The sequence below is a fragment of the Carassius carassius genome, chromosome 27 (genome assembly GCF_963082965.1).
Source record: "Carassius carassius chromosome 27, fCarCar2.1, whole genome shotgun sequence".
NCBI lineage: Eukaryota > Metazoa > Chordata > Actinopteri > Cypriniformes > Cyprinidae > Carassius > Carassius carassius.
In genome coordinates this window covers 1804771-1817901 of record NC_081781.1, presented here as the reverse complement: position 1 = coordinate 1817901, position 13131 = coordinate 1804771, and the positions used below count along the sequence as shown (strand labels likewise).

The 13131-nt window shown below is 32.8% G+C and overlaps 1 protein-coding gene and 1 long non-coding RNA gene across 2 annotated transcripts; one reads left to right on the top strand and one right to left on the bottom strand.

Annotated features, from left to right (window-relative positions):
- Positions 1-9618: 9618 nt before the first annotated feature.
- LOC132107186 (coiled-coil domain-containing protein 106-like) lies at positions 9619-11280 on the bottom strand. The gene is made up of 4 exons (XM_059513427.1): positions 11107-11280; positions 10687-10839; positions 10199-10444; positions 9619-9984 (listed from the first exon to the last, which is right to left on the bottom strand). Exons 1-4 carry the CDS (start codon positions 11201-11203, stop codon positions 9674-9676), a joined length of 807 nt encoding a protein of 268 aa, XP_059369410.1. The 5' UTR covers positions 11204-11280; the 3' UTR covers positions 9619-9673.
- Positions 11281-11440: 160 nt separating this feature from the next.
- On the top strand, positions 11441-12800 carry LOC132107185 (uncharacterized). Its single transcript, XR_009424243.1, has 4 exons — positions 11441-11618; positions 12043-12233; positions 12431-12538; positions 12636-12800. It is a non-coding gene; the product is annotated as an uncharacterized LOC132107185 (long non-coding RNA).
- The last annotated feature ends 331 nt before the right edge of the window (positions 12801-13131 follow it).

The window sequence follows — 13131 nt, the reverse complement described above, 5'->3', positions numbered from 1 at the left end:
TAAAATTTTAGAGATGAGAGCACAAGGGTCTTTGATCAGGTCTCGGTTTCAAAGCATTGAAGAAATGGATGTACCATCAACATTTTTTTTTGGACTTGAGAAAAAGAATGGTAAAAAAAGATTTTTCCATTCATTAAGATCTGAGTCGGGGAGAATGTTAACAGATGCTAATGAAATTCGTAAACGAATTGTTCGTTTTTATAAGGAGCTATATAAATCAGAGCTGAACATAGAAGATAATATTAATTCTTCTTTCTTAGAAAACTTACCTCAAGTCTCTACTGAATCAAATAAGGATCTTAGTGGTGAACTATGTCTAGAGGAGCTTAAAAAAGCACTTCAGAGTATGGAGAATGGAAAGGCTCCGGGTATAGATGGCCTGTCAGTTGAGTTTTATAAAACTTTTTGGTCTGTGGTGGGGGAAGATTTGCTTCAGGTTTTAAATGACAGTTTTAAAAATGGACATTTGCCGTTAAGCTGTCGGAGAGCTATTCTTACCCTTTTACCAAAAAAAGGAGACCTGACAGATATAAAATGCTGGAGACCAGTTTCGGTTTTATGTAGTGACTATAAAGTACTCTCAAAAGCACTTGCTAACAGATTTGAAGGTGTTTTAGAGCAGGTGATTCACTCTGATCAGACATACTGTATCCCTAAGAGATCAATTTTTGATAATATTGCACTTGTGCGGGATATTTTTGATCTTGCACAAATGAAGGATATTGATGTTGGCCTGATCTCCTTAGATCAGGAAAAGGCTTTCGATAGAGTTGAACACCAATATTTGTTTAAAACCCTGGAAGCCTATGGCTTCACAAAAGATTTTGTGAAAAAAATCAGAGTGTTATATAATAATATTGAGAGTATTATTAAGGTTAACGGTGGCTTATGTGCTGCTTTTGAGGTGAAAAGAGGTGTGAGACAGGGTTGCCCTCTGTCGGGTATGTTATATTCTGTGGCCATTGAACCGTTTTTACATAAGGTAAGAGAAAACATTAAAGGTTTGATTTTACCATATTCTGGTAAAAATGTTTCCCTGTCAGCATATGCTGATGATGTAGTGATTTTTATTAGTAATCAAAAGGATGTCGAAACAGTGGTAAATATTTTAAATGATTTTAAAGAAATATCATCAGCTACAGTTAATTGGGCCAAGAGTGAAGCAATTCTGGTTGGACATTGGTCACAGGGTGTTCCAATACTCCCAAATGGTTTACTGTGGTCTAAAGGAGGTTTTAAATACCTGGGTGTTTTTCTTGGAGATGGTTCCATTGTAAAGAAAAACTGGGAAAATGTTCTTGAAAATGTGAAAGGAAGATTAAATAAATGGAAGTGGCTGATTCCAAGAATGTCCTACAGGGGGCGTATTCTTATTATAAACAACCTTGTGGCCTCCTCTTTGTGGCATCGCGTAGCCTGCCTGGATCCTCCTTTAAATCTACTCGTAAAGATTCAGAAAGTCCTGGTTACATTGGACAAAAATGTTACATTGGGTATACAACAATACAAAAATTACATTGGGTATCCCAAAGTGTGCTATTTTTACCCAAAGATGAAGGAGGTCAAGGTCTTATTAACGTGCAAAGTAGAATTGCTACTTTTCGTATGCGTTTTATACACCGATTATTGTATGGATCCTTTGACTCTAACTGGAAAGTTGTTTCATGTGAGATTTTAAAGAGTGTGGGAGGCCTAGGTCTTGATAAAACTCTCTTTTTAATGGATCCTCTGAAAGTAAACACATCAGATGCACCAATTTTTTACAAGAACATTTTTAAAGTTTGGAATTTGTTTAATATTTTTATTGAACAGAATCCAAGGACACTTTATTGGTTACTACAAGAACCATTGATTAATGGGACTCGTTTTGACAATGCAGGAAACGTTTCTTTTCTTTCTGCAAGTGCTGGCAACTTAATCAAAGCTGGAGTAACAACACTTGGACATTTGATAAATACAGCTGGACCTACCTTTGAAAATCTTGAAGAGACTGCTGTAAAGCTGGGCATTAAATCCATTCGGTTGGTTCGGCAAATTCTTATCAAATGGAAGTCAGCATTGTTGGAAGAGGAATTAAAAATCCTCACAGACTTTTGTCAAGGAACCTTAAAGCCTAATGAGGAGGACGCCTTTTATACTTTAATCTTGTCTCCTAAACTGGAAGAATGTGATGGCCCTTTTTTGGTGAAGAGAGATATATGTTTTTGTGATGATTCTCTGAATGTTAAAGAGGTGTATAAAAGTTGTGTGAAGGTTTTTAATAGAAAAGTCTTGAATAACAGATGTGATACTCCATGGCGTAATGCCCTTGGACTAAGTAAAGAGTGTAAACCAGAATGGAGAGCTCTATATAAGCCACCGTTACCCAAGAGGGGGGGTGATATTCAGTGGAGGATTTTACATGGAGTTATAGCTGTAAACGCTTTCATTTCGGTGTTAAATCCGGAAATAAGTCCTGATTGTCCTTTCTGTGGTCAAAGAGAAACTGTGTTTCACGCTTTTATGTATTGTTGCAGATTGAGACCTTTATTCCATGTTTTGGAGAATCTTTTAACATCGTTTAATGAGGTTTTTTCTATGCAAATGTTTATTTGTGGTTTTAAATATGTAAGAAGAAGGTCTTTTGAATGTCAATTGTTGAATTTTGTGTTGGGTCAGTCAAAAATGGCAATTTACGTAAGCAGGCAAAATAAGGTTGAAAATAAATCTGGACAGGACGTTCTGATGGTTCTTACCAATTTAATTAAGTCAAGGGTGGTCACAGATTTTAATTATTTTAAGGCAATGAATGATTTGTTATCTTTTGAAATGAAGTGGTGTTGTAAAGAAGCGCTGTGTTCTGTATGTGAAGGCATGTTAGTCTTTGCATTTTTTTTGCAGTAAGGGGTTTTATGTATTAGGAAGATGCAGATGTATATTTATGTACATGTTAACTTTTTTGTGAATATGTTATGTGAAAATATGTATTCGATGTATTGGAAGTAACATGTTTTTTTTTTGTAATTAAATGGATTTTCAAATTCAATTCTCTCTCTCTCTGTCTCTCTCCTTCTCTCTCGCTCCTCTCTCTCTCTGTCTCTCTCTCTCTCTCTCTCTCTCTCTCTCTCTCTCTCTCTCCCTCTCTCTCCGTCTCTCACTCTCTCTCTCTCTCTCTCTCTCTCTGTCTCTCTCCTTCTCTCTCGCTCCTTCTCTGTCTCTCTCTCTGTCTCTCTCTCTCTCTCTCTCTCTCTCCCTCTCTCTCTCTCTCCGTCTCTCACTCTCTCTCTCTCTCTCTCTCTCTCTCTGTCTCTCTCCTTCTCTCTCGCTCCTTCTCTGTCTCTCTCTCTGTCTCTCTCTCTCTCTCTCTCGCTCGCTCGCTCTGTTGAGCTCAGCATCTTGACTAATCCTGCAGAGACTTCATCCTCCGAACATCCACCGTCAGCCCTGGAGTGATGCTGCTGCTCCTGTTTTTCACACATCCCAAATCTATCTTGACTGTATCACTTCTAAACCCCCACCAAACGTCATCAGTCTCCATCTCAGAGTCTCAGACCGGTGTGAAACTCATCAGGAGGGTCAAATCCACTCTGTTGTCTTAAATCTGACCCAGCTGAACCTCTTAGACATCCAATATGTTCTTAATAATGTAGCAGTATACAGTACTTGCATATCCACAGTTCTATGACAATCAATGGTCAAATTAAATGACATTTAATATTTAAATGAAATTACTATTATTATTGTTGCTCTACTTATTATTATTAACTCTAATTTTTATATATACAGAAATATTTTTGGATCCTGACACAATTTTGACACATACTTTAAGCTTTAATTCAAGGGGTTGAAAAAAAATAAAGAGCTGTAATTCCTTTAACTTTCCTCCAATTTTGAGTGTGCACTTTAAGCCTATATTCATTATATAACTAGACTAAAATATGTTTTGATCAGCAGCTAAAATAATCAAAACTGTCCCTTTGTTTGACAGTATGTGATATAATTATTGTAAATTAAAGTAAAAGTAAAAATTGAATATTTCATAAAAATTGCAAAAAAAAAAAAAAAATGTACACTCCATGTTACAATACCAATGTTTATGTCTTAAATTCTTCACTTTCAAATGTTCAAATCCTCGAGCTTATGACCTTTCAAGTCCTCAAACTTTTGTTTTGGCAGAAAAGCGGTGAAATGCTTCTGTCAACAAAACTGTTGAAAAAGATGTAAATGTCAATCAAGAGATCCTAGCGCAATATAGTGTTCCCAAATGCATGTGAAACTCGCAGCACATGCAGAGATGTATGAGTTGGTGAGAATCAACCCAGTAAAACGGGTAGTGAATGCGTCTATGTTGAGTAATGTGTGTTTTCTTCTAGCGTTTATTGTTTTAAGTGTCTCAGTTCAGCTACTTATACTTTGCCCTAAAGCTATGTAGTCTTTTTGTGTAAGGGATAAATTGAGTGACCTCAGGGAGACTGTGAGGTCCAGGGTTGAGCAGTGTGGATTTGTGCTGTTCCTGGAGATCCACCATCGATCTCCTCCTGCTGACTCTTTCACTTCTGAATCCTCTGGATCAGTTCTGTTCTTGCTGAAGAGCGTTGAGTCCTTTAAGAGCTCTTTCTCCACTTTACTTCACTACTGCGTTCTTTTGAAGAAGAAAAAAGGTGCTATCTTTAAGACAGTGTTGGCTAATTCATTTTAATTAAGTTTTTTAATGACTTAGTCACTGACAGAAAGACTACATTTATTGACAGCTATGTCTGAATTTACTTTTTTTAAGGTGTCCTTGTTACATGTTACATGTACTTACTATTATAACAATAGATTATGTTTAATTAGATGCAAGCAAATCAAAGCCAAACCCTACTCCTAATCCTAATCCTATAGTAAGTACATGTAGTTAATTAATATTACTCATTACTTAAATCTATAATTGCATTGTAACAAGGACACCTTAAAATAAAGTGTAGCTTAGTTTTTTTTTTTGCTTTAGCCCCCGTCAAACACAGCAAACACAGCTCTGACCATCATCCTGTTATTGGCCGGCTGTAATGGCCCGCCAGTAATGAACTATGATAAAACCACCATTGTCTGCTTTATTAGTAAAGCACAACTTACTCTGTTCGTGCAGTAAGAGAGGAAACTGACTGGGATTGCAGCGATCCATCAGGAAACATCTTATTAGTGAATATGTAGAGACTCTCAGATGTACTGACACTACTGTAAGACACAGTTCTCATCTTGAGACTCAGTGTGCTTTTAGCTTTCAGTGTTTGTGCTGCATCTCTACACAAAGTTATGTCTGAGCTACTATATTGACTATTTCCTTTAAATAATGAATTGGTAATGATTAGAAAGCTATTGGGAATGCATTTTATTGTTGTAAAATCAAATTTACGTAAAAAACATGACTACGTTTATATTTAAATGGTTATTAATCTACACTAAAACAGATCATAAAGCTAAAGTAAAGCCATAAACTGCTTAAGTGATCTGGATTCAGGCAGGATAACTGAGTGGAAATGTTTGTGTGTCTGTTTTTTTATTAATTAATATGAACTGTTTTCAACATTGATAATAATCTGAAATGTTTCTTATGCTGCAAATCAGCATTATAGAACGATTTCTGAAGGATCATGTGACACTGAAGTTGCTGTAGAAATGTAAGTATAAATACAAAAATGAATGAATGTTGAAATAAATAAATGTGGCAATATTTGAATAATAAAATAATGAAATGTAGGAATAAATACATATAAAAATTAATTAATGCACAGATAAATAAAAATGTAAGATAAAATAAATAAATAAAGATTAATAAATGATACAAATAAATTAATTAAAACAAATAAATGATAAATTAAGGGAAAAGGTAATACAAAAAAAAATGTGAATACATTTACTTTAAATAAATTAATTTAATTTGTTTTGGCAAGGAATCTATTCTTTTATTTTCCTATTATTGCATTGATTGATTGATAAAAATAGAAATAAACCAGATATATAAATAAATGCTATGAAATCTACATATAAAAACTTAAACTTAAAATCTCAGCAAGTTTAATTTAGTTTAATTTGATTGCTAAAATAATTAAAATTTTAACTGAAATATAAAAATCATTAAAATATGTATACATACCGTTGAAAAAAAAGCAATTAATAAAAATGACAAAACACCAAAATGACTAAGAAGTACTTAACTACAATTAAAACAAAAACAAAAGGACTTTGATGAATAAGTTAAAAAGAATAACATTATTATGTAGAACAAGTATTATAATTAAAAAAATAATCATAATTATTGGTAATAAATTATTTTCTTTTCAAAATCTTTTGAACAGGACTTTTTGAGCTTGTGCACCTCAAGAATTGCATTTACTGAAACTAAATCACTAAAACAAGTCACTAGTGAAATCTCTCTCTTGATTAAAGCTCCAGCTGAAGGGCTTCCAGTTATCACAAAAAGAGCAAAACAAGGCCTTTTAAACACAGTAATAATAAGCAGATACCAGGGAATAATAAATAAATAATAACTAGTATTAAAAGTATCCTACAAAATGAAAAGGAAGTAAATGTAATTTGTTATGAATAGAATATTTCAATATAAAATATTTAGACATTATAAACTGATTAAAGTAAAATAATAACATTAAATTTAAGGCAAATAAAGTTAATAATAAAAAGAAATAATAATAAAAAAAATCATCTTAAAAGCTTTTCAAATTATTTATAAATTGATTTAAAATTAATTTAAAACAGTTAAACATAGAAAATGATTGTACATAAAAAATAAAATAAAAAATTAGAAACACCTTATTTAAAGTTTAATTTCATCTACAAGTTGCATTTAATGTCAATTACTTGGGGAAGTTAATCTATAAATTGAGCGTGTTTTTACTAAATAAATAATTTACCATATAAAAGAAAAAGAAAAATCAAACAAGGGAAAGTACTTTTCATTTCTAAAGCATTTGTTATTATTTAAAGTTCTTTTTGATTTTTTGTTGAATGTGAATATAATATTTTAAAACATTCACATAGAAAACACTTATTATAATCATAATATTTCAAAATGTTTACTGTATTTGTGATTAAATAAATCCAGCCTTGATGAGTGGGACTTCTTTCAAAAAACAATGTTTTATGGCAATATAAGTTAACATGTTTAATTAATTCTCATGCTATAATAAGACCAAAGCAATGTTTCTGCAAATTAGTGAAAGTCAAACCAGAAGACTTGTGAACCTCTTCTCTTAAATCTGAATGATCTTATTCTCACAGACGCTGGTCTTGTTTAAAACAGATGCTGTCGTGGGATCCCCTGAGAAAGAGTGAGACGTACACCCTGCTTCCTTCACTAACCTGAATTCTTCAGAAAGATGGGAATACTTCAAACCGAGGCAAACATCACAGTCTGTCATAGTAAAGCTCTGCGGTGGATGAGGAGCCGAGTGTTGTTGACGCTGAGATGAGGAGAACAGTCCATCGGGGAGAAGATGTTTCAGAATCACAAGTTTTTTGTGTTTCAGACACTCTCTTCCGTTGCTGAAGCTCTGTCAGTGTTTTACACTTCAACTCCAGCAATCCCAAAATGGCAGGGATGTTTTATCTACATCCAGCGACCGCATTGAGCTGCAAGTGATGCATCTGCAGTACATGTGTCCCTGGACTGTACAGACACTGCTAACTCAACTACTGAGCTGGACGATCTTAATCAATCAGGCCAACTTCGTTACATGACTTCCCAGGGGAAGGAGAAGTCTGCTCAAAGCTCGTATTTTGATTGCAAAGACAAAAATATGTATTTTTATATTTAAATACATTCTAAAAAATTATGCTGGCTTGCATTTTAATTGCAAAAGACCAAAATGTTATATAATATTTGAATTTTATTTATTTATACATTTGGAATATTTTGAAAATTAATAATAAATAAATGTTTGAAATGATATTTATTTAAATATTTATTATACTATTTATTATAGATTTCTATTGAAAATATATAAGCTTTCAATTTGATTGCAAAAATAAAATGAAACTGATATTTATTTGAATATTTATTATATTTTTCTTATCAAATTTATACATTTTTGAATATTTGCAATATAGGCTATTTTATATTAAATAAAATAACAATTTTGAAATATCACACACACACATGTACATGCAAATGCGCACACACACACACACACACACACATATATAAAGATTATACAAAGATTATTTGGTAACACTTTACAATAAGGTTTGATTTGTTAACATTAGTTAATCACATTAGTTAACAAACTATCAATGAAAAATATTTTTATATTAATTAGTATAATTAGTTAATATTGATTCCAGCATTTACTAATACATTATTAATACCTAAAGTTGTATATATTAATGCTATATAATGCACCTGAGCTTACATGAACAAACAATGAACAGTTGTGTTTTTATTAACTAATGTCAACAAAGATGGTAACACTTTACAATAAGGTTCCATTAGTTAACATTAGTTAATGCATTAGTTAACATGAACTAACCATGAATGACACCTCTGTTCAGCATTAATTCATATTTGTTAACGTTAACTCACACATGTACTAATGCATCAATTCACATTAACAGCACGGTTAGTTAACATTAGTTAGGGGAAGTCGTGGCCTGGTGGTTAGAGAATCGGACTCCCAATCAAAGGGTTGTGAGTTCGAGTCCCGGGCCGGCAGGAATTGTGGGTGGGGGGAGTGCATGTACAGTTCTCTCACCAACCTCAATACCGCGACTGAGGTGCCCTTGAGCAAGGCACCGAACCCCCAACTGCTCTTATTGTAAAGTGTTCACTATTTCAACATTAACTGATGTGTTACTAACATTTGTAGACTCTTTATTAACATGACTTACCATTAATAAAGCATTTATTGATGGAATTTATGAACCTTATTGTATTGTAAAGTGTTCACTATTTCAACATTAACTGATGTGTTACTAACATTTGTAGACTCTTTATTAACATGACTTACCATTAATAAAGCATTTATTGATGGAATTTATGAACCTTATTGTATTGTAAAGTGTTCACTATTTCAACATTAACTGATGTGTTACTAACATTTGTAGACTCTTTATTAACATGACTTACCATAAATAAAGCATTTATTGATGGAATTTATGAACCTTATTGTAAAGTGTTCACTATTTCAACATTAACTGATGTGTTACTAACATTTGTAGACTCTTTATTAACATGACTTACCATTAATAAAGCATTTATTGATGGAATTTATGAACCTTATTGTAAAGTGTTCACTATTTCAACATTAACTGATGTGTTACTAACATCTGTAGACTCTTTATCTACATGACTTACCATTAATAAAGCATTTATTGATGGTATTTATAAACCTTATCGTGTACACTATTTCAGCATTAACTGATGTGTCAGTAATATTTGTAAATGTAAATGTGTGAAAGCCATTCATTATTAACATTTTCTGGATGTTGAGAAAAGACCTCTTTATTACATTATCAGAACTGGTCAACATTGGCAATCTTTGCCAGAACAAAACATACAAAACAAAATTTTTAAGGACAAAACAAAATGTGCTGCCCTATCAATTCAGGCCTAAACAAGGCAAAATATATTATTGTAATAAACATGGAAAACACGTATATGGTTCTTTTTTTTTGCGACTTTTTATAGCATGAAAATTGACTATTTTCTTATCGGAAGCAACTTCCCATCCGTTTTCATTGTTTGTATTATGTTTGCAATGTTCTCATCGGCCATGATTGCGTCTTGACATTTCTGGGTTATGTTTGATAATTTCTCTCCCTTTTCCTGTTTTTCATGGATTTCTGCATATTTCTCTGGTGCTGCAATCGCCAGTTCAGCAATAGCTGCACTCTGCACGATTGTGTTCCGGTCAACACCATACTTCCGGAAAGCTTCTGCCATGTTGCTTCCTCTTTTGAAAATCTCCAGGACTGATTTGTACCGCTTTACCACCTGCCATGGATCAGTAACTAAGACAGTAAAAAAAAAAAAAAAAAAAAAAAAGATTTTTTTTAAAAGAAGAAATTTCGGCAATTGTTATGTTTCTAGTGATCACATTTTAAGAACACATTCCATTCATGTGTTTAATGGTAAACTACACAACACAGATTACAAAACACAAGTTTTCCATTCCTGATATATTAAAAAAACATTTATTAAATTATTTCAATTTGCACAACCTACCCCTTTGACAGAATTTACTCATTTGCTTGTTTTTTTTCTGTTTTTTCACTCTTTTCTTTGCTTTCTTTCCCTTCTTCTTTCTTTTCTTCTTCTCCCTCGAAGAGTCTGAGCTAGATGACTCTGAGTCAGAAGACTCAGAAGAGTCAGAGTCAGTGGAGTCACTTTCTGAATCGATTTTCATTCTTTTGGGGATGTCTGCAGGCTTATCTTTAATTCTGTCAGGAATGTTGTTGTCCATTTTGATGGCTTTAATCGGGGAAGAAAAAAAAACAGTTAAAAGTCATATTCTGTATGCCTGCATTTGTGACTATAGGTTACATGTTAACTTCACTCCAAATGACAAAAAAAGTCCATATCAACATCACCACTGCCTGTTACATCTATCTTAGTTCAGTTTAATACGTGGGTTTACCAGATTTACCACATTTTATGTATTTAAAGAGAGATTTTAACACTAAAACAACACAAAACTTTCACAAAAACTTTACCTTCTGACAGCTGTTGTCTAAGGAAATCTCGATCTTTTGTTAAATCTTCTATTTTCTCCTGCAGATACTGACATTTCACCTTCCAGGTGTCAGTCTCTGCCTTGGCTTTAGCCAAAGCTATAGACACAGTGGGCGCTGCTTCAGTGGGTTTATCTATAAAGAAAAAATAAATAATAATAATAGGCTATTTAACAACAAAATCATCCTGATTATGTTACACACACAGAGGGAGGGAGGGAGAGGGGGGTTGGAGGGACTCTTAAGGTTTACTTAGTTAAAAATTGTAAGTAAAAATCGTTTCGTTTTCTCAGTTATTTCTACTATTCAAGCCTGGATCAACCGTTTTCTTGATGGTTTCATTTGTAAAACTTAATTAGTAGCTATCTAAAGTTAGCTAGTTGATAAACGTGCATCATTTACCGGATTTTTCTGTGCGTTCATCCCGAGACAGTTTTTTCTTCTGTCTCCCTCTGGTCTGATGGTTTAAATTGTCATCCGTTAGTCCACTCTCCATCATCAAACTTGCTTTGGCATTCGACACCTGTTTATCAGTCTCCGCTGTATAACCGCTGGCCGCTCTATTTATTTATTTATTTATTTATTTTTGCCGCAAAGTGCTGAAGGATTGTGGGTATGGTAGTTTTTCTTTAAATGAACTGCAGAAATTAAGCTTCTTTTTTTCTTTTTCTTTTTTAACGAAGCTGAAATAACAATGACTGACGGCTTCAATATAATAACAGCATTTAAAAATTTGAAAGTGAATAATACGTTTGTCTTGTTTTGATTTAAAATTGTATTGCTAAAAATCTCTCGGGATTTGTACTTCCGGAAGGAACGCTACTTCCTGATGAAAAGCCGAAAAGCCCGCTCAACTCCCACGCAAATTAACAGATGCAACGGCGAACATCACGTACAATCCAGTGACACATCATGTAAGATTTGATTACAGCTTTTAAAGACTGTATGTAAATCTAAGAATTGTAAATTATAAATGTTACATAAATGTATGTTTCTTTCTTCAGCTCTAACATGAAATGTAGCCTATATAGCACAACACTATAATTGTTTTTCTGATATATTTATTCTTTAACTATTTTATTAAATAAATAATTCTATATATTAGAATTATAACATACTGTATATTCATCTTTATTCATGAAATGCAAAAATGCATAAAACCTTACCATAGTTAATCAGATAATATTTACATTGTTTTCAGTCAATGTATTTGTTTTGTGTGTTGAGTAGGCCTATGTCTAAACCATCTGTTGCATGAATACTAAATATTAATGTATTAATTATTATTATTATTATTTTAAATATACTCTTTTAAATAATTGTTTATGTATTTATAAGGTGACATGGCTCCGTCATTAAATCGAAAATTGCTGTCAATGATTGAAGGACGTCAAACAAAGAGGAAGAAACTGAAGTTGATTAAATGGCTCCAAAAAAAAAAAATTGCTTAAAGCAAAAATGAAGTGCAATTTATGCCAACATAAAATGAAGCTGACTCATAAACCCAACAAAGCAGACAACTATGTTTGGTAAGTATTATTATTATTATTATTAATTTAAAATAATTGCATGACCAGAGCTTGCTTGATTAAATTATCTTTTTAATAATTCATAATTTTATTGTCCAGACATAGCTGGACAATTTTAAATGTCAGCTATGGTTTTAGGAAAATTTAAACAAATATGACGCAGAGTCTTACTAGAATCTTTTATAACATGTTTAAAGGTCCTGTACACGAAACAGACATAAGGGAAGGTTCAAGTCAGTGAGGTATGGATCACTTTTTGCCAAGTCAAAGTGTAATTTATTCTCCTGGATGAAGTTCATATATCGGTATGTTTAAAACATTTTAATTGAAGTTTTAGTCTAATTTTGAAAGTAGTTGAACAGAAATATGAACACTAAAGTTTTGTCATTTTTTTTAACAAAGGTTTGCTCAAGGCCTTCAGTTGAGACAAATCGACATGATTGAAGATGGCATTGCTGGAAGCTCACGTACACTCAGCAGCATGGCCAAAAAAGTTCGAGCTATTTGTAAAGAATCCATGAAGTTGTATGCCAGAAGGAAGGACCAAATGATAGGACAACCCAGGGAGTTTGTTATGATTGATGAGAGCAACTTCCGTCACAAGCGAAAGGTAATTTAAATATTCCCATAAAATGTATCTTTATTTTAGATTAATAACCTTAGTTATGTTAGTGAAATTGTGTTTTACATTATGTACTTTGTACATTAGGCAAAATTTGCAATTTGGCTAAACAAAAAATACCCAGTTTGGTAACACTTTACTTGAAGGGGTGTGCATAAGACTGACATGACACCATCATAATCATGACATGACAGATGTCATAAATGTGAAGGAGGTCTTATGCATGTTTATGACAACTGTCATTAAGTGTCATTCGCTCAATTATGACATTTTTTA

Excerpts from the sequence above, each read along its gene's own strand:
- LOC132107186 (XM_059513427.1), bottom strand. The coding sequence starts at position 11,203 with ATGATGGAGAGTGGACTAACGGATGACAATTTAAACCATCAGACCAGA. Across the intron at positions 10,840-11,106 it reads TGAACGCACAGAAAAATCCG|ATAAACCCACTGAAGCAGCG; the intron begins GTAAATGATGCA and ends TTTTCTTTATAG. Across the intron at positions 10,445-10,686 it reads TAGACAACAGCTGTCAGAAG|CCATCAAAATGGACAACAAC; the intron begins GTAAAGTTTTTG and ends CCCCGATTAAAG.